General features: G+C 48.6%; 8 protein-coding genes across 8 annotated transcripts; 5 read left to right on the top strand and 3 right to left on the bottom strand.

Annotated features, from left to right (window-relative positions):
• Nucleotides 1-1,520: 1,520 nt before the first annotated feature.
• DFJ58DRAFT_742992 (uncharacterized protein) lies at nt 1,521-3,428 on the top strand (the record flags this gene model as incomplete). Its single annotated transcript, XM_041387235.1, has 2 exons — nt 1,521-1,997; nt 2,805-3,428. The coding sequence occupies 2 exons, from the start codon at nt 1,521-1,523 to the stop codon at nt 3,078-3,080; spliced, it is 753 nt and encodes a 250-aa protein (XP_041247689.1). The 3' UTR covers nt 3,081-3,428.
• Nucleotides 3,429-3,779: 351 nt separating this feature from the next.
• DFJ58DRAFT_654670 (glycoside hydrolase family 18 protein) lies at nt 3,780-5,096 on the bottom strand (the record flags this gene model as incomplete). Its single annotated transcript, XM_041381808.1, has 3 exons — nt 3,780-4,441; nt 4,499-4,836; nt 4,888-5,096. 3 exons carry the CDS (start codon nt 5,094-5,096, stop codon nt 3,780-3,782), a joined length of 1,209 nt encoding a protein of 402 aa, XP_041247690.1.
• Nucleotides 5,097-7,168: 2,072 nt separating this feature from the next.
• On the top strand, nt 7,169-8,331 carry DFJ58DRAFT_769437 (uncharacterized protein). Its single transcript, XM_041389006.1, has one exon. The coding sequence runs from the start codon at nt 7,265-7,267 to the stop codon at nt 7,907-7,909; it is 645 nt and encodes a 214-aa protein (XP_041247691.1). The 5' UTR covers nt 7,169-7,264; the 3' UTR covers nt 7,910-8,331.
• Nucleotides 8,332-9,733: 1,402 nt separating this feature from the next.
• Nucleotides 9,734-10,911, bottom strand: DFJ58DRAFT_723995 (uncharacterized protein; the record flags this gene model as incomplete). Its single annotated transcript, XM_041385079.1, has 4 exons — nt 9,734-10,319; nt 10,372-10,399; nt 10,460-10,769; nt 10,834-10,911. 4 exons carry the CDS (start codon nt 10,909-10,911, stop codon nt 9,734-9,736), a joined length of 1,002 nt encoding a protein of 333 aa, XP_041247692.1.
• Nucleotides 10,912-11,538: 627 nt separating this feature from the next.
• On the top strand, nt 11,539-14,957 carry DFJ58DRAFT_769455 (uncharacterized protein). Its single transcript, XM_041389007.1, has 19 exons — nt 11,539-11,629; nt 11,687-11,975; nt 12,028-12,132; nt 12,183-12,260; nt 12,308-12,539; nt 12,598-12,626; nt 12,688-12,978; nt 13,032-13,242; nt 13,296-13,312; nt 13,362-13,506; nt 13,563-13,625; nt 13,678-13,751; nt 13,801-13,995; nt 14,050-14,141; nt 14,196-14,272; nt 14,321-14,347; nt 14,400-14,427; nt 14,477-14,681; nt 14,732-14,957. The coding sequence occupies exons 2-19, from the start codon at nt 11,787-11,789 to the stop codon at nt 14,741-14,743; spliced, it is 2,070 nt and encodes a 689-aa protein (XP_041247693.1). The 5' UTR covers nt 11,539-11,629; nt 11,687-11,786; the 3' UTR covers nt 14,744-14,957.
• Nucleotides 14,958-15,041: 84 nt separating this feature from the next.
• DFJ58DRAFT_769481 (uncharacterized protein) lies at nt 15,042-17,019 on the top strand. Its single transcript, XM_041389008.1, has 3 exons — nt 15,042-15,313; nt 15,373-16,763; nt 16,832-17,019. The coding sequence occupies exons 1-2, from the start codon at nt 15,089-15,091 to the stop codon at nt 16,720-16,722; spliced, it is 1,575 nt and encodes a 524-aa protein (XP_041247694.1). The 5' UTR covers nt 15,042-15,088; the 3' UTR covers nt 16,723-16,763; nt 16,832-17,019.
• A 230-nt stretch (nt 17,020-17,249) lies between these two features.
• Nucleotides 17,250-19,414, top strand: DFJ58DRAFT_714487 (DNA photolyase, FAD-binding/Cryptochrome; the record flags this gene model as incomplete). Its single annotated transcript, XM_041384030.1, has 10 exons — nt 17,250-17,472; nt 17,525-17,682; nt 17,740-18,003; nt 18,054-18,121; nt 18,159-18,288; nt 18,339-18,621; nt 18,676-18,858; nt 18,908-18,990; nt 19,046-19,238; nt 19,296-19,414. The coding sequence occupies 10 exons, from the start codon at nt 17,250-17,252 to the stop codon at nt 19,412-19,414; spliced, it is 1,704 nt and encodes a 567-aa protein (XP_041247695.1).
• A 63-nt stretch (nt 19,415-19,477) lies between these two features.
• DFJ58DRAFT_723999 (thioredoxin-like protein) lies at nt 19,478-20,420 on the bottom strand (the record flags this gene model as incomplete). Its single annotated transcript, XM_041385080.1, has 6 exons — nt 19,478-19,605; nt 19,657-19,733; nt 19,786-19,919; nt 19,972-20,047; nt 20,101-20,187; nt 20,245-20,420. 6 exons carry the CDS (start codon nt 20,418-20,420, stop codon nt 19,478-19,480), a joined length of 678 nt encoding a protein of 225 aa, XP_041247696.1.
• Nucleotides 20,421-20,528: the final 108 nt, after the last annotated feature.

The following is a 20,528-nucleotide window of genomic DNA, read 5'->3' on the forward strand; positions in this document are numbered from 1 at the left end:
TGCATGACATCCAGGACAAGACGGTCCATGACTTGGATTCATCTGGCGGAATCGTGAAGTTGCAGTCATTCTGCAAGGTTGCTCGCCGTGCGGAGTGTCGTTGGGCTTGGAGCGATATATCGACAAGACTGACAATGCCGAGCTCCAGGAATTGGACCTTATATCTCAATGATCGCTCTTCCAACCACGAGGAATCCGTCGTGATCATGCAGGAGCTGGGAGATGCGGTGGGCATAGATCTACAGGCCCTCGTTGCCTTCCGTCCAGGAATGACAGGCGCCCGAGAGAAACTTCAATGGTCGTCGACCCGCGTCACCACGTTGCAGGAAGACGTTGCATATTCATTATTCGGTATATTCGGTGTGTATTTACCTGTCATCTATTGCGAGAAGAAGCAAAACGCTCTCGGGAGGCTCTTACAGGAGGTTGTTGCCCGCTCGGGCGACATCTCTGCCCTGGATTGGATTGGAATGCCATCTGAGTTTAATAGCTGTTTTCCAGCCGATATCACTTCTTATCATGCTTCGCCACCCATATTGTCATCTCTGCCCGAAGATGAGATGGAGAAATCAGTGTCCCTCCTGCAAAAGGTCGGGGCCGTGGGGCTGGCTTCGCAATTTTATGCCTTGCTTGACAAGCTGAGCGCTCCTCGTTTCGCAAACTGCAGACTGCATCTGCCTTGCATTACATTCCCTGTCACAGCAATGAAACGGAGGCGCGGTCAAGGCAGAAGGGCTTCGTGACCTGCTGATCACTAGACAAGCCAAAGCACTTCTTACGGGGGAAACTCGCCCGGCAGACCTTGCTGCTTGTCCGTCCGTGGACGCGCTGCTTCCTTGAACTACCTGACTATGAAAACTATATGCAGAGCGAGACAAACTTGTCCGAGGTCGGGTCTTCATTATACAGTATCTCCCCTGGGTCTCGGTCGCGCTGCGATTCATTCCTCGCATTGGACAGCCTTTCGGCTCATTCCTCGATTCGCTTCGCAACTCTCCTGGAGACAAGGACTCCGCGGTTCATTCCGAGTCGCATTTGCAAGCATTGCGGTTGATCGTGCGCCTTGGACAACCTTTCAGCGCATTTTTACCAGCGCAGCAGTTCAGCGGAGAGTACAAGAGAATCGCGTCAGATCGCCATATTATTGCACAAGTCAAAGATGTGGCTTCCGTTCGCAGCATGATGAACGTTAGGACGTTAGAGATATTGTATAGGTATATGAACCAAGATCCCTGTTCAATTTTCATTTGCACCTTGATGGTACCTAGAGCGTCACTGGCAGTGACTGCATGTATGTGTTGACCACTGATTGTTACCGTTTGTTGGGCGTCTCTTCACTAACTTTTAGTTACATCACAGATCGCAATGATCCATCAGTTGGTTATCGCAGTGCCATCTCGTATTCCACCTCAGCGTTGTTCCGGCCTGCATTGAGTTTGTATATTCCAATACTTCGTACTTACATGGACTAACTCGTACCATAGCCCTAGAATTCTCTGATCCATCCAAACTACATAATAATGGAACCCACCCTCAACGGTGAATTACAACGTCTAAGAAGCGACGTCGAGAGACTCTCCCTCGAGGCTCAGCGAAAGGAACGTGAAGTGGCTCTGTTGACGGGTGTTATATGCCGGCTAGAAACAGAACTAGTTCGGAATTCCAACACGACACCTGCACAAGCAACCATCGGCGGTGCCAACTTGCGCGACTTACTCCAACTCTCACCGCCGGATCTATTGGATCTGGATGATGACATTCGGTTGATGAGGAGGAAGGTGCTAGATAGAGCCCCCACGGGTTATGCTGAGGACGTGCAGGAGTATCTGACAAAGGCTATGAAGGAGGCTATGATCAGGAGGGGAGTTAGGTATGATGATGGCGCGAATTGCGATTGGAAGGGTCCATGGTTGAAGGTCTATCAGAAGCGGGATTTGGAGGATGATGCTAGGTTATTGGGGTTGAGGGATAGTAGGAGGGGCGTACCGAGTAGGACTGTAGGTGGGAGGTACGACATAACCGTTGCTTGCGATACGCTGATTGGTTTATCGCGATGGAGAGGTATCCATTGAACGTCCTTATTTTCTTTACTTCCCTTTCGGTTGTTAGGCATACCAAATACTTCAAACTCACTGACAGTTGTCTCAATGTTTCCTGCCAAAGACAAGGCTTTTCCCCACCAACCGATCTTTTCAAATACGTCAAGTCGACGGAGAGAGCCTGGGCCTCCGACAAATCATATGCGTAGTAGAGGCGTCATAACCAGTTGCCTGAGTACTAGTAGTACTACTGAAACAGAGACAGGGTTTCAGCCCCTTGTCACCTCGTCAGCAGTAGGCAGACCCAGCTACGTGAACACATACCTTGATAATCGCTATTCGACGTACCTGACTGACAAACTGTACCTGTCCTTGCAGCGTGCAAGCAATCGTCGAGTTCAAGTGCAAGTGCTAGTACATATGTTGTGCGTTGTTGATTTACGAAGGCGCTGCTAAACGAACACAAACAACCGCCAAGCATTGTCTCACAATTTTTCCTGTTTCGGCCTTGTTCCCATGACTCTAGCCTCGCGAAGGATGTTTCAATCGCTTGTTCCCCGTGGGTCCCACGGATATTGCACTAATAAGGCAATTATTGGCACCATCCTGCAGCTGATTGCTTGATTTTTTCCTCGTCCTTGTCACACGCGGTCGCCAGAGCAGCAGCAATCGACAACGTTCCGAGTCGAGGTACTTAAGCAACCTGAACTTCAGCATGGCTCCCCCATCAGAGCAGTCTCATCCGCCAGCGAACAACATATCTAGATCTCACTAGCAGAACCCGTTCTCTCGCACGCATCCTTCTCTAACGCAATGGCTTACACAACCTCCACCAAAAACACTCACTTCGCTATCTTCCCATCCGCTCCTGCTTCTACCAACGTATTTGCCCTCTTTGGTCATGCGCAGTCACCCCGTGATAACCACATCATGTGTGAAGACCTTCGAAAGGTCTTCGGTTCCACCATTACTATCCAGAAAAAGGAGAGCTCTGGCTCCGGCTCCTTTAGAGGCTTGAAGAAGATACTGAGTGCCATATAAATTTAATCGGCCCATCAATGCGGCATTTTCCTGTCCGCCGGTCCACATAGGATCCGGACATAGAGACACAAACCTCCTTGATATCGGCGCACCGGGAAACACCAGTTCCGCCCTCTGCTCACTACCATCCAATCGGTAGCACATTATAATCGCAACCGGGTGGAGATTATATCGGAGACGAACAAAATCTCGCTCTCGTACTGAGCGCTACCGCTGTATCAATGAGCAATACTAGCACCCACTGGGGCAATGATTTCGGGGCGTAGGGGGGATAAGATAATCAGGATGAACGCGCGTCCCTTAGTATATGATATAGTATACCTATACAGGAAACCATTTTTTCATTTCCCCATTCTCGAACGCCTCCTGTGCTTCGAACTTCTTGATGAACTGATCGCGAGTCAAGAAAGAATCAGATGCAATCGATATAAATGGCCATCTTTTAATAACTCAGGACTAGAACATGTCACTAGTGGGCGATATGAAAAAAGGTACCAAGATATCGATATCTTCATTCAGTGACAATGTAAAGTCAAAGACATCTTCCATTTGACAGCAAGTGTGGTTACACCAAACCCAGAGAGGTAAACATGACCCAGCTTAGTAGTAGCGCCCGATTCCACATATCGCACGCACAGCCTAGTCTGCCCACATCCCTACATGCCCATATGCCATCCGCCACAGCCCAGGCCTTCACGTTCATGCCAAGGGTCCGCCCAGTGCTTGCTGATCCCCACCAGGCATTAGTGGCGCAGATGGCGAACCCGAGGAAGATGTCAGAGCAGAAGCAGGTCCAGATACCGGAGTAGATGGAGCACCGAGAAGAGCATTCCGCGTCGCCGTAATGAGATCCCACTGATCTGTGTCCCCGTGCACATCAAACATGTTGACTCCAAGCATACCCGTCTTCTTTGCGAACGCGCCTTTCATGGCGAGCGATTCGGGATCGTCGTATGGAATAGTCTGCGTGTCTGAATGTAAGAAAGGCGTCGCCGAGCACTGGTCCCAAGAACGCTGGAAGCCGCTCGAGGGCAAGGCGGCGTACGTTCCGTCGTTGTTGCGCTGCAGGACCCCCTTGGTCACGAGATCTCGGAACTGGATTTGATGGTCGTCGTCAGAATTAATGGTGGTGCGCCTGGCGAGCCGATGGAGACGCGGGGCTTCGGGAGAGCGGCGTTGTCGAAGGTGGTTTACACCGATGCCGCTGACGTAGCCGTATGCTGGGATCCCAAGGACCAATTTGTTCGCGGGGAAACCTGCTGATGTCCAGGCGTTGTACCCGGCTGCTGCGTTCTGAGACGGCTGAGTAGAATTTCCACACCCATCGTACAAGGGCGCGTTCGGACCAGGGGGGTTTGCAGCTATAATTTCACTATGCATCAGTACTTTCCTATCGTTCGTTTCAAATGCAAACGGACCTTGAAAATCGTCATAATTCATCATCAATATCCAGTCTATTATCTCCGCGAAACCGGACGCGTCTTTGATAGGTTGACCGTCGGAGCCAGCGAAGGGAGTGTTCTGAACAGCGGCCGATATTTTCGCTCCAGGGGGGAGCTTCAGCCTAAGAAGCCTCAAAAACTCGAGCATGTTCTCTTCGTCGCTTGGACTTTCGGTGTTGCCTTGTCTGCCTGGCTGTCCGGGATACTCCCAATCGATATCGATACCATCGAGGTTGTATTCCTTGTAGCTGGCGAGGATGTTGTTGACAAAGGTATCCCTATTGGCAGGTGTGGACACGGCTTGTGAGAAATAGCTAAAAGTCTATGAGTAACGCGGAGGAAAAGCCAGCCTGGGTACAACTCACTGACTGCCGGTCCATCCCCCGATACTAAGCTTGACCAACTTCGCCGCAGCATGTGCATCTGTCACGAGTTTGCGAAGCAAGGTGGGCGCATCGGGCGAATCGAAGACCAGCTTGAACTCTGCGTTCGGGAGAGCGAACGCAAAGTCTATGCAGTCGAATAGGGCGAAGTTCATGTTGGTCGGGGGTGCCCAGTCGACAAAGTAGGTCATCACGAGCGTCCCTGGAATGGTAGCGCTGCGTTGGACCTGGGAATGGGTTGCTAGGTTCGCTGAATGTACGTTGTTTCCATAGCTAGAAGATAACTGGACTGAAGGAGCGGAAAGGGTAAGGAGCGGAAGGAGAGACAACGTTGCGAATATGCAGGATAACATAGTGAAAACGAAGAGAAGACGAAAGTAGATGAAAAGCAGAATGTCAATCATGATGAGAACATGCAAGGTAGATATGGGCGTTCTTAGCTTGGTGTCAACCACCGGGGCTGACGGCAAATGTGCGACTACAGCGGGGCATAAGTCAGCCGCAGGAACAGAGCGCACGATTCAAGCTGGGGCTGACGGCGATCCATCTAGACTTATGTTTGACCTGGGACTGCATCGTAAGTAATGTCAGTTCTAAAAGGGTGGATGTGGACGTACTACTGCGCAGCACATAATGTTAGCGATGAACTCGCATCTTTTCGTGTTTGGCGGCTTAAAGTGCAAAAACACTACATAGTGCTATTACTAGGCCCTGCTAGCCGGCGCAGCATTTTCGGTAAAATTTTGCTTGGCAGGTCAGCCGCAAGCGCAGACTGAGGCTGACGGTGATACATTCACCTGTCATAAATTCAAAAGGGCGGACATGGATGTACTACTGCGCCGTGCATAGTAGTGTACTCAGCACTGCACTTTTAGCCAAGACCCTATGTGCTCATACACGGTTTCTGGCAAAAAGTGCAGAACAACAGTCTCTACTATGCTCAGCTTTTTCGCCTGCAGCAAGTCAGCTCAGACGGAAGCTGACATTGATCGGTTTGACCTAGTAAGCGATGAGTGTGAAATGTAAAAGGGTTGACGTGGACGTACCACTTCACAAATTCACCCGGCGGCAAATGTGCACCGCATCATGGTAATTGCTAAATCTAAAACCGCGGAATGAGTGCAGCGGACGTTTGAAAGAGTACCACGCGAATCACTGTCGATTCATGGTCGGCCAAGGTTATATACATGTATATGCAAGCTGGAAAGAAGGCGTGGGCACTTCGGACAAGGCGTCAAAGGAATATACAGGCACGCGGTGGCTCAATAATATATTGTGACGGCCGCCATCACGCCGGTATAGTCAATGTTCCGAGCATTTGTACTGAGGCGTCGAGCCGGACAACGTGTCTAAAGGTACAGGATCTAATTGAACCCTTTCACAAACTTCCGAGGAGATAACTTGGGCGCGAACCTGAAGACATGGGTAGTAGTATAGGGTGACATTATTGGCCGGATTGAGAGGACAATGGCAACAGAAAGATTGACGATATGGATGCAGATGGGTGGCGACTTGGTATCCGAGCCAGTGAGGCGCCGTGATAAGCAAGTTTTGAAATCACGCGGTCTGGACAGAACAATGGGCTGAATGGCAAGAGGAGTCCCTATTTGGACATTCAAGATTAGAAGACTAGTCGAGGCTTCTGGTTCTTCTTAGCGATGTTTCACGTATCAAAAGACAGTTGATTTGATGTGCCAGGATAATCATGGATGGGGACGACGAGGACAATATGCGAATCACAGAAGTGCCATCTTAATTGGAGAAGCATTAGAGGATCTGTGGGAGGATTGCAATGAATCGAGTGTAGGAGTCAGATCCGCCATCTCGGGAGAGCGTAGTACCAGTAGTACTTACTACGGACCGATTCACAGCAGCAGGCAGTGTAACACGTCAGACAATTGTTTTTTTTCCAAATTAAATATTGACGTATTTAGCTCCTGTTGGTGGCTTACCCTTACCCTGGTTTCCAAGTGACAAGTGACTCAAAGAGTCCCACGCGCTGCGCGCGATTGCTATCACTCCGACTTGCTTTGTCGTGACTCGGAGTGGCGTACACCTGCATTGTCCATTCATGTAGTCTAGCTATACATGTTCTAAATAATTTATTGCTAGTGCACGTCAATCGAGTACTTCGGTTTCGGAAACACGTTGAGTTCGGTAAATCCGGCAATAATATTTGATCGGAGGATGTTAACCCCAATTAGGAAAGTGATACCAAGTGAATGGTACAGGATTACGTCGACTGACTCGGACTGCATCAAGTTCTCTTTCGGAACAACATCTACACGTTTCTATAAAAACCAAGTTCAATAAAAATGTACTCTACTCCCGCTTCATACCCACAGCTGGGCCCATCATCATGTCCTTCGTTACTCGTCGTTCTCAGTCTCCTCCTCCGATGCCTTCCCCTGAGCTCGTACCAACTCCTTTGCCATCACCGCCCCCCATCCTTCATCGCAGCTCTCGTTTGACCGTTCCTGCAAATAATTCACCACCTATTCCCCCTCGCCTCATAGGCTCACCACTTCTTCAGAATACTCTGAACGCGTCCAGGTCACATGATCGCTTAAACAGAAAGGCAAAGGAGGGTCTCTTTGGCGAGGACGACGAGTTTGGCGCGCGTAAACGTGCTTTGGGGAAGAGAAGTAACTCATCAATATCATCACTCCCTATTCTTTCTACTTCTCCAACTCGCATTGCAAGGCGCGCATTGGGTCAATCATCAACCCGTTATCGTTCCCCGCCACCTAGTCCTACAATCGCGTCCCCACCACCACCCGTTCCTCCCATCCCGGCATTCATGCTCACTCCAACTGACAAGAAGTCTGTCGTGCAGTCATTACCTAGTAAACGAGCAACTGCTCCTGCACAACACGCTCTCTTCGACCTCCCACCTTCTCTCTCGAGGCCACGTTGTGAATCAACTCCTCAGACTCCTGGCGCAATGACCTGTATGCAGTTTTTTACCATGCACAATACTCCTCGCAGAGACTGCCGAGTCTGAGCGTGCACGATGGATGACTATTCCCCTCGTAACGTCGAGCTTGCATCTTGATGAACCTTAATAAGGCCGCACCAGCTGCGTCTTGTGCCATCATTGTACACAACTTAACATCATTGGGACGACATTACTTGCCAACGACCTTCCTTGCACATAACCGTATATTCTTTCTTTAATATTTATACCTCCTTTATGTTCGCCACCCGCGCCTTAACGCGCTCGATGCACTCCCTCTGTCCCTTTCGCTCCTTCTAGTCTACCTCCCCCACATTCACTGATGTATTACCACCATTGCTCCCCCTCAATCGACAACCAACTCACAAAATGTCAGTGCTTACTTTACACGCATTTACTTATCCCGACCAGTACCATAATGTTCTTTATCGTGTTCCACCACTCGTAATGCTAAACTGTGTTTGAAACAATGTTCGACCGTTATCTTGGAAAGTTCAATTAGAATTCTATGTAAATCCCCTAATCCGAAGGTTCCTTTGTCGGAAACACGTACACTGTAGTTCCAACTTACTACTATTATCTTATGTGTACGTGTATGATATTCGGCCAAGCGACTTGTATCCTCGTAAACGACGCGAAAACAACTCGTCTGATCAAATCAAGTCGTCAAAGCCGAACTGAGTCACCGGCGCATCAATCACACGACCCACCCCGCCACATCGATACCCTAAGGTTTTAGCATCGAAATGAATCTTCCGACCCCCTACGGGTTTAACGCGGACGTCATCCTATCTGCTGACCAGTACCTACTCGGAAGGAACACCGCATAACGTTGTCTTATGACGTCCGAAGACTTTTCCAGAGAAAGCAGAAGCCGGCATCAACTGACGTTTTAGGTCAGTGGTACGCGCCACTCCGGCTCTTGTGCCCCTGGTGACGTTAGCTCCTACACATATGTAGGCGCTTAAAAGCGTCATTGATAATAAGCTAATATCCTGAACGTGCAACGAGGCAAGAGGAAATTTTCTTTCAGATCCGAGTCACATCCGACATAACACGGTCAGGGAGTGTGATAACTGAGTCATGGACCTGATGACGGCAAAAGATAGGTCGTCCTATACAGTCGGGTCATAGGGCGCTTGAAGTAGTCATGGGTAACAAAGACAATCTAGGACGTGCAAACAAGGCAAGAGAAAACTACACATGTTCCAAATTTGACAGGTCGGGCCCAGCAAATGGATTATGCGGGTGTCCTTAGTTTACCTTAGTGGTTTGCAGCGCTTGCGCGATACGGCGAAAGCGTCGGGCACGGACACGGGCACTATCAAATTCAGAATACCGCTGAGCGCTGAGCGCTGATTATGAGGATATGACGGGCCCGATAAAAGCGTGCAGTGCAAATGTCAATCAAATGTCACTTGCAAGTTCACCTCCTATAGCTATGTAGGATCGATGAGCATGCGGTCGATATTACTGCGACTTTCCCCTTTCGTGGACGGAGAGCTCGATTCAAGAAAAATGGTATTTATTTTGCGGTTCTCCGGAATAACGGCGAGCGACTAAGACTTTACTCGGCTTGTAGGGGCCGCCCGACCGTAGTACATGACGCCTATGGACTGCAAAATACAGTAGCATAAAAAAGGAAAGCTTAAATAATACCAATCATGATCATCTGTGCATAGTAATGCAACAACAGAAATTGGAAGATGTAGGGATACAGCTGTAGCGAAGAAGAAAAAAGTCAAGTCAGCTATCGATACATTTTTTTCTCGATTTGATTGAGAAACCGTACCAAATACACTATGATGAACCCAAGACAAAAAGGTGTTTTTGAAGGTCCAAAGATGCAGCGTCATGAAAGTCAATGTTTGGTTAAAGTCCCATTCTTTCCGCCAACGTCCGATCTCCAAATGCATATGCGTGACCTGCAAACCCTCGAGCCCTCCGTCCACCTCCGCCGCCGCCACCGCCACCACCATTGCGCCGAGAGAAACGGTCCCGATCTCGGTCTCTGTCGCGCTCTCCGTCGTGTTCGCGTGCGCGGTCTTTGTCCCGACGGTGGGACTCCCGTTCCCTATTATCATTTGGAGAGCGTGGACGTGTCCGCGAATCTTCATCAACCTCCATCTTCACATTGCTTGGTTTTGTACGGGGCTCTGTGGGGGAGAGGCGAGGCGAGCGAGGAGGTTCATGGTCTCTGGGAATACTCTGGCGCGCGTTGACAATGTGGGGTTTTGTTGGCGGAAGAGAGATATTGGAACGTGCGGGTGACACTTTGGGCTCCGAGAGACGCGGCTTCTTGTGAGCTCTGGGTCCGGTTGGGGGTAGCTTGACTACCCCATTACTCGTGGATGCGGGGTGATATAAGTCACGAGGGGTTGGCGCATATGAGTGGTGGTTAGCGTTCATTTGACGCAGAGAAGTTTGGAAGCTTTCATAGGACTTGTCTAGTTCCGACCTGTTGCGTCTATGTGTGAGTGAATATACACCTGGCTTATGAGGTCACTCACGACAACGAAGCGATTACTTGATGAGATTCTAATGAAACGTGCCACATGTGAGGGGCAATTAAAATAAAAGGAGTCAATGAACGCATACCTCGCAAAGCTCCTTCTAATCTCTCCACGACTCGTCGGAGTCCGCGAACTTCCTCCTTAAGCTTCCCAGTCTCCCCGGATTTGAGCATCTCATACAGCTCATCATTCTCTTCTTGCAGTATGCGTACCCTCTGCGTCAGTGCGGTGTTAACCGTACTCGAAGAAGAAGCCACTCCCGTTCCTTCACTAGAAGCTGCCTTGTTGATATGTGGTAACAACACAGAGACTAGCGCGGGGGGCAACGTAACCGAATCCGTGGTCGATGGGCCACTCTGGGCAGCAAGGTGCTGACGAAGACGTATCACTTCATCCTAGCCAAGACAAGACCGGGTCTATCAATACCACCAATCGGCGCCTGGAAAAGGAGCGCCTTACCGTTAGTTCAGCGACCTGGGCATCCCGTTTTCTGAGTTCTGTCTCAAGGTCTAGTTCCCTGGGTGTAGGGAGGTCCATTTAAAAGTGCTTGAGTGCACGGACAAGCTGGCCAGCCTGCGGAAGGTTCGTTAGAAGGGTGCCGTGTGCAAGACCGTTTGCGCGCCTCTTTGGGTTTGAGGTCACATGACGTAAACGGCGGTGGCTGTAAAACTTCGACTGGGTTACGTTGCAAGTCTTCATCTCACGATCATCATCATCATCTATGCGGTGGCATTCTACCGTACCGATACAGCTTTGGCTTGATTATTGATTGCAACGGGGGATGCTACGAGGGCCCGGTAGACAAGTTTGTTCATGATGCACTACTTCTAACTAGGCTGCGCAACCTTGATCGGTTTATCTGTGGAGAAGATATCCCTCTGCGGTTCTTTCTGTGTGTTTCTCATCCGGTAGATCAGCGGTGAGAATACACAAAATGAATCGCACGGACCGTCGTCAAGGCCGCTGGTTAAATGTTCGGGGGATGCTCCGGAATATGAAGTTGAATTCTTTGTACTTAACATTGCAGATATGAACCTCGAGAAGGCGGTATTACGACCTCGTCGGAGCAACGCTGGAATACATGCTATGAGCACACCTAATCACCATGGGAGACTTTAGCTTTAGCGCACTGATGCGAGTTAGACTCGTGACCGCTCTAAAGTGTGGAGTTTGACAGAAGAAGGCCCTGATGGGAGCAAAACATATGCATGACCATCGGTGCCGCATGTTGCACGCCGGGATCGTTAAGTAGATGGTCTGTTTTTAGCAAGTTATGACGCTTCGAAGCAACCACCGCTTACATTGAATTTAGGGTCGCACTGGATATAAGATGGCGCAGTCCGATCAGGCGGAGACCCTGATGTGACGATCTCCACCCTTCTCCACCGTCTCATTGTATACCATTGCCTATCATGGGTCTAACGAAGCTTTTTTCATTGATCACATTAACGCTGACCGCTTCTGCTGCCTCTTGGAATGCGACTCCTTTCAATCCCGCATCTGTCCCGCTCGCAGTTCGGTCGCCTTACCTGTCTGCGTGGCTGCCTCAAGGTGCTGGCACACCGCTGAATGGTGCCTGGCCCCAGTTTTGGACTGGATCGGTGGGTTTTGTTCATTATACACATTTGAATTGATTGAGACATTGTCGTGCAGACTCTTGGGTGGGCTGGCTATATCAGGGTTGATGATGCCACGTATACCTTCCTGGGTGATCCCGTTGTTGCAGGTGCCGAACTTGCCATCCAAAAAAGCCTAGAGGTGATTGTGGTTCGGTCGTATGCATGAGAGCACACTTATACACTATGCAGTTCACTTCAACACAAAGTGTTTTCGTGATGACTGCCGGGTCTGTGGACATAAATGTGAACTTCCTTAGCCCTGTCGAGGTACATATGTTGTCTTGTGCCTTTACATTGCAGCAAGTTATTTTTAGCCCACAGACATCCTTAAGCAGTCCATCCCCTTCTCGTATCTGGCACTGTCCGCAGTGTCTAATGATGGAGGGTCGCATACCGTCAGCGTATACACCGACATAAGCGCAGAATGGGTATCTGGAGATGGCTCTCTGACGGTCAACTGGACCACTTCTACGGGCAACATCTTGACTCATCAGGTCATGCTTGAGAACCAGGAGTTGTATATCCAGTATAGTGACCATATCCAACGTGAGCGATGAGTACAGCTTGCTGACCGACTGACTGACTGACTGAGACCATTCTTTAGAGGGAGCAGCCTACTACTCTACTCCGAATGTCTGCACCTTTGTCACTCAGTTTCCCTTTTCGCGCTGATTTCTTCATCATCCTTCATCAGTCTTCTTCTGTGACGTACCAAACCGGCCAAGATGTTGTTGTTCGAGCCCAATTCATCAACAACGGTCTTCTTGCCGATACTGAGGATACTAATTTTCGTGCCGTCAGTGACAATTGGCCAGTGTTTGCTTTCGCTCACGACCTTGGCATTGTGTCAACCACTGCCACCGTCCCTGTAATATATACCGTGGGTCACGTGAGAGATCCGGCAATTCAGTACATCGTCGCGAACGACGTCTACCAACCCCGAAGTATTTACTTCTGGAGTGCTTACTCAAGCGTCGCGGACTTGGTACGTCCATAGTCCTATTTGAGTTATCACTAGTCCCAGAAATTATGCTCCAGATTTCTGACCTCGTTGGGGACTACTCTACTGCACTAGGACGTGCGCAAGCGTTCGACCGGAAGGTCCAGAGCGATGCCTTGGCCATTTCAAGTAATTATGCTGGTGTCGTCGCGCTGTCGGTTCGTCAAGCCTTCGGAGCCTTGGAGCTCACGTTGTCGAAGAACAGTGATGGAAGTTGGAACACAGATGATATCCTGATGTTCTTGAAGGGTAATACGTCGCTACTTTCAACCAAAATCAGTTGTTTGATACGAACACCCCAGAGATCTCTAGCGATGGCGTAGGTGATATACCTTGGAGCTGTGGGTCGCTCACTTTCGCTAATGTAGAACGTGAACACTGTGGATGTCATCATGCCTGCATGGCCTATTTTCTTGTACACCAATCCCACACTTGGAAAATATCTCCTACTCGGCCTCCTTGAGTACCAAGCAACCGGTCAATATCCTAATGCTTGGGCTGCCCATGATCTTGGTTCGTCTTCGATAGAAAATCACCGAGTTTCCATAATTACTCTTATTGTGAATTAGGTTCGTCCTACCCCAACGCTACGGGCCACAATGCTGGTAACGATGAAGCCATGCCTCTCGAAGGTGATCCCCCTTTCTATGCACATACTCAATTTCTCAGCGCCTATGCTTTCAGAGTGCGGAAACATGCTCATTATGGCTTTGAGTTACACTCAGAAGTCTAATGACAGTTCCTTGATCACCCAATATGTCAGTGTTCACATGACCTCGTCTCCCATATGTTCACCACTTTCTACAGACGGACCTTCTTAACCAATGGACCGGATACCTCGTCGCAGAAGCCCTCATTCCTGCAAATCAAATCAGCACAGATGATTTTGCAGGGGCTCTCGCCAACCAAACCAATCTAGCCATTAAGGGTGTGATAGGCATCCAGGCCATGTCTGTGATTTCGGGCATATTGGGCGACACCGCTAATCAACGAAACTACAGTGCACGTCATTGTTGAAGTTCTAGACTGACATGAACTTACTCTTCGAATATTCAGTCAATCGTACAGCGCTATGTCCCGCAAATACTTAACTATGCCACATCGAGCGACGGGCTGCACCTCACCTTGAATTACGGAAATGAAAGCTCGTAAGTCTCGCGTATAAAATCTGCGTTTTGCGTGACATTACTGACAGTGTCAAGTTGGGGCTTGTCATACAACCTGTATGCAGATAAGTTACTTGGCACCAATGTTTTTCCAGAGTCTGTCTATGACATGCGTAAGTCCGCCTGTCACTCGCCGTGAACAGTTCTGAACAGCTTCGTAGAAACTGCGTGGTATGCCACCGTCGTCAGTGAGTGAATCACAGGCAATTAATGATTGACGCATACAACTATTCCTTCAAGATGCTTACGGTGTCCCTTTGGACACTCGGTGAGTTGCTTCTTGACCTAAGTGAACAACGTAACCAACAGATTCATAGCCACACATACACTAAATCCGACTGGGAGTCATGGACTGCTGCTATCATGACCAACACGACAACACGAGACATGTTCATTGATTCTGTCTACAAGTATGCTGCTGATGGTGAAAGTAACCAGCCGTTGGGAGACTGGTATGAGACACTTACTGGCGCTGTGTATGAATTCAGGGCCCGCCCGGTCGTTGGCGGTCATTTGGCTTTGGTGAGCGCTGCAGATAACACATTTCGTTGATGTGCTGATTTAGTCGAAAGCTTGCTTTGTGAACTACCGATTCATTTCATATCGATTCGAAAACTAGCTTGTTGTGATTCCACCAAGCGTCATGAATATGTAGTGTTTGAGTTGTCTCAGGTGTAGTACGTAGTCAGCGACCTGGAGCGACAATTCACGGCCAAGGTTCATGCTGTGTACACATTTGAGCTAGATGAGGTCATGCGTGGTAGCCTCTGGTAATATAATTGTTTGGGTGCTCAGCGCTCAGTGCCTCACCTCAAGGCCTGATTACTGAGCGTGGAAGAGTTATATGCAGAATGTAAATGACTAAGCACCTGGTGGAATGAACTGCAATCAACTTCAGCGAACAACACTTATCTTGCATTTCTCTTGATATGCGTATCTGTCTCTTGCCGACGGAAACCCTACATCGTATATTCACAACTATCTATGAAGACTCCATACCAATCACTCGTGCTACACTTGCTGCTCTTGCAAGAACTTGCAGGACATTCAAGGAGCCTGCGCTCGATATCCTTTGGAAACGTTTGGATGGGTTCGAGCCACTCTTCTTGTGCTTGCCTGAAAGTGTTAGAACCAGAAACGTGCAAGGAAATTTGGTGAGTTAGATGTTCCAGATGTGACTCTACATGGTATGGAATGCTTAATTTTGAAATAGACACTCAAAAGACCACCCTTCAAAAAAGAGTGGAGGATTGTTTGCCAATATGCACAACGTATCCACTTTTTGAGCATTGATCACACGGCTCTAGACATCATAGACGACCGGGTCATACAGACGCTAGTGTCTACGCCACCACTCACACTGCTGTTACCGAATCTCCGTACTTTGCGTTGGTGGGATGATCGAGAAAGTTTTCTTCCGTTGTTGCGCACCTTGCTTGGGCCAACTATCACATCACTGGAGCTTGGCTCTGGCGATTGGACACCCTCTTTTGCCAGATCTGCTTTGTTAGCCTCGCTCAGTGCTCGATGTCCATTCATTCGGGAATTCCGCTGCATAGGGTACTACGAGGATTCCCAAGAAAGTTTGGATGTAATATGCGAAGTTGTGTGTGGCTTGCGGAAGCTCTCTCATTTTGACACAGGAGTCCTTAACACACAAGTGCTTGTTCATCTGGCTTCCTTATCGTCGCTGAAGTCTCTTTCCTTCGAGACATGCGACTTGAACGACATCCATCCCAATTCCACTGCAACATTTATCCACCAACTCAATGACGTGACCATTTCTACATCATCACCCTCTGCTCTCACTCAGTATCTCAGAAATGTCCATTTTCTTTCTTGTCGATCGGTGACGTTGTTGTTCGATGGAAACGATGTGTGGCCACCTTATGATCCTTTGGATATTCCGGACCTCATTGTCTCCCTCTCAGAGAGCTTCTCTCCCGATCTCGAGCAAATCGTGGTCTACTTCGACTCCCAACTCAAAATCAATGAAGAACTAAACAATCCCCGTTTTGCCATTGCATTTGACGCGGTTGCTCCGTTGCTGTCGTTGAGTCGCTTAAAAACATTGAATCTCTCTTGGCTCTGTACATCGGCCATCGACGATGGCTCACTCAAGAGAATGGCACAATCTTGGCCTCAGCTCGAGGAGTTCCATTTTGGAGGAGGGATTCGTTGGCTGATCCCACCATCACTCACCTTCATAGGACTCGTCCACCTCGTACAACATTGCCGGCGCTTGCATACCATTGAAATGACCTTTCATGCCAGTTCAATCGACACCAACAGCGACTTGTTCTCTAAAATTATTCCCAATAAGAATATCACAAGCATAGACGTAGGGATCTCTCCAATCGTGGATTCCCTCATTGTGGCCTGTCAACTGCATGCCTTACTACCCAATTTGACTAGCGTTTTCACCTTCCAATCGTTCGAGGACATATCCCCCCTGCCGGCGCTATTTGAAAATCTCGAGGTTGGATGGGGAAGGGTAGACACATACCTCGAGGCGCTTACTACAGGCGCAAAGATAAAAGATAAAATAGACCAAAGACCATAAGGCTAGTCCTTGTTGCTGGCCTGATATACTCAGGACCCTGGGTATGTCAAATTATCAATCGCTTGGTAACTTGGAAACTCACAAGCTGCAATGCTATACATTGGCTTAGCCAATGGTATACCTATACCCAACCTATACCATTGCAGAACCTTCTTGCTACTTTCAATTGAGGCTGTCTTCGTGGTAGTCGTCTATTTATACCACGACATCTACACTATACATTATGCACTTGTTCTCCTCGGCAGTCGATAATAATATCAGTCCGTCTCGATATAATACATGAAGTATAACATATAATTACACCTAGCGTCCATCGACATTCTGTTCCGTGAGTACATTTTAACTTGTTGCTTGAGAGGGATTTACATAAGTTTATGTAAAGGTTGTTTGATTCACCGGATCTGGGATGATGTCATGCAATCGAGCTGTCTTCGATCCTAAGCGGAAAATTACGATGTGGACTACCAATCGCCTATAATTGCAAAGGACTCAAACCAGAAGTCCATGTTCCTTCTTTCGTTACGACCATGATGAAGAGAGCTCGTAGCCCGAGCCCACTTGCGATGTCAAAGAAAGGCAGGACCACTGACTCTCTCTTTGCACCCATAAAGATTGCAACAGCAGAAGCTGCAGCTACCGTTCAGGCTGACCCGCCATTCCTGCGGCTCTTGGACGCATTACGCAATGTTGTACAGAAGCCCCCGAAAGGACAATCGGTAATTTACTGGATGAGGATGGGAGACCTGCGTAGTAGGTGTTGCTTCTTTTCAGTATGCGTGTCCATTTTGACCCCCTGTTCCAGTTTCCGATAACAAAGCTCTCGCCCTTGCGTCTGCTCAGGCGGTCGAAGATCAAATCCCGCTCGTGGTTTTGCATGTCTTAAGCCCACAGGATTATATTGCACACGACAGGAGCAAAACAAGAATTGATTTCGTTCTTCGTAACCTTTCACGAGTGAAGGTGAAACGTCTCTGTTACCTGTACTTCGCTACAAGAGGCTAATTTATACTTTTGTAGGACGAGCTCGCAAAATTAAATATACCCCTTTACACTATCACACATACGCCGCGAACGACAGTGCCAACTCGTGTTATCTCGGTCTTGCAGACTCTCCAGGCCACTCGACTCTTTGCGAACATCGAATACGAGGTCGATGAGCTTCGGCGTGACATCGAAGTCTGCTCTTTAGCCAAGAACGCGGGCATAAGGCCTACGTATGTACATGATAGGGGTATTATTGAGCCAGGCGTCGTGAAAACGAAGGATGGCAGAACATACACGGTATGATCACCTTATCACCTGTTCTGTTATTCTCAGTCTATGCCTTTCAGGTCTACTCGCCGTATCAACGGAACTGGATTGGCATTCTAAATTCGAACCTCTCAGATTATTTGAACGAGTTCCCATCTCCAAAACCCAACCCCCCCGACAATTAGGGAGAATCACGTCTTTGGACCGTTATTCGATGCTGATGTACCCGTGTCAGTTCATGGCTTCGAACTTGATCCTGAAGAGACCGCCAATATGACCAAGATATGGCCAGCAGGAACATCTTCTGCTAATGAGGTAAGTCACGTATTACATTGGAAGAGGCATCGCAATTAAACATTTATCAGATGCTTTCTCGGTTCTTGTATACCAAAGCGCGCGCGACGCAGCTTGGAGCAGTTGATCCTCTGGCTGATGGGGTAGAGAATTCCGACAAACACAGCCGGGTCCTCTTGTATGATGAGGCTCGCGACAGAGGGGACAAGGACACTACGTCGCGGTTGAGCCCCTACCTATCTGCTGGAGTTATTTCTGTCAGGGAATGCGTTCGTCAAACTATGAAGCTTCTCGGAATTCAGAAAGTGGAGGCTGGACGCTCGTCGGGCGTAGGTCGCTGGGTGCAGGAACTCGGTCTGTTTTTTTTTTCAAATGCCCTGGACACATAATTGATGCATCATGGAGTAGCTTGGCGAGATTTTTACACCAATGTCCTTGCATACTACCCGCGAGTATCCATGGGTCGACCTTTTCAGGAGAGGTTTGCTGATGTTAAGTGGGAAGTTAACGAGGAGCATCTGAATGCTTGGAAAGAGGGAAGAACTGGCATTCCTATCGTCGATGCCACGATGAGGCAGATAAGCACCATGGGTATGTTTTTGTGTCGATCCTTCGGTGTATTGATTCATCAGACTATCAGGCTGGACTCATAATCGTATGCGCATGATTGTCGCTATGTTCCTGTCCAAGGACCTTATGTTGGATTGGCGGCTAGGAGAGCGCGTGAGCTCGTCTCCTTGTTTTCATTTTCATGCGCTTCCCTGACGAGCGCTCGCAGTATTTCATGGAAAAGCTCATAGATGGTGATCTTGCAAGCAACAACGGCGGTTGGCAATGGAGTGCCTCTACTGGAGTAGACCCAGTGCCCTACTTCCGGATCTTCAATCCCTATACACAATCCTCCAAGGCAGATCCAACAGGTGATTTTATAAGGACATTCGTACCAGAGCTGAAGAATCTCTATGGATCTGGTAAGTATAGGCTGACTGGCTGCTCGGCGTTCAATTGATGTTTGTTTACGAATGCAGATATCCATAACCCTCCAACCAAGGTTGCTGATAAATTGGGGTATCCGAGACCCATCGTCAACCATGCTGAAGCGAGGGTGAGGGCTATTAGGAGGTACAAGACACCTGGTGAAGAGTGACCGGCACAACCTACGCATAGCATCAGGAACACGAGATGACAAGTAGAGTGATAGAGCAAACCATCATAAATCAAACTCGTCGTCATCCTGATCTGTTTGTCCACCTCTTCGTAATTTCATTGCGTTTGAAGATGACGAGACGTTGTATGTGACACCGGATTCATAAGCATTCCGCGCTTTTTGAAGGACACCTGTCGAAGGACAATTAGACATAGGTCACGAGGTATGGAGAATATCACTACCGCTATTCGCTAGCCTAAGCTCGAGTACCGCAGTCTCAAACGTGTCATTATTTCCGAGTTCTTCGAACCCAATAAGACTAAGAATTAATGAATGATTGAATGACATTGACAAGAACCCATAAGACATACCGGTCTTTTGAGACCCCATCGATGAAGCACATCAGGCATGGAAGGACTTGAATGGCAAGCTTCTCGACCAGCCATGGCATGTTCTCCACGAAAACACGAATAAAACGCGTAGCATAGTATTTCGGCGCGAGTTTCTGACGAGTCCATCAGTAATCTGGTTTCTTTGAGGCGCGAGACATTACTCACTGCAAGGTGCTTGTCCATGATCTCGCATCTCCTGAAATTACTATGGTAAAAGTGAATCACGCAGTGTGGCTCATTCCTAAAAGCACGATAATGTAGCAAAGAGCGAGCCGAACAGAGCGAGCAACTTACGCACTTATCCGAATGGCCTCTTTCTCGTTCGTGATCTCCATGTATCTCCCATGGGCATTTTCTCTCATGTCTTTGGCTCTTTGCATTCTGCAGATGTTTGTGTCGTTTGTCGGACAGTGAACGCCAATGGAACGTACGACTCACTCGAGCCTGAGCTGCTCTAAGCCCCGATCTCGCACTGTTGCATCAGCGTCGTTCTCTATCTCTGCTTCAAGTTCTGCAAAGATGGCATCGTCGTCGTCTTCATCTTCCCCCCGGGAATCATTGGATTCTACGAGACGCGATGCTAGAGAGTCTAACTTTGAATGTATTCTGGTCATGATGAGCTAGCAGAAGTTGCTGTGTGCTCATTTCCGACTCACACATTGTTCATGATTTCCACTACTAACTCTTGCGAGCTGTGAATAGCTGAAGAGATGTGAGGGCAA

Source organism: Suillus subalutaceus (assembly GCF_016647625.1).
Source record: "Suillus subalutaceus strain FC151 chromosome Unknown DFJ58scaffold_17, whole genome shotgun sequence".
Lineage (NCBI taxonomy): Eukaryota > Fungi > Basidiomycota > Agaricomycetes > Boletales > Suillaceae > Suillus > Suillus subalutaceus.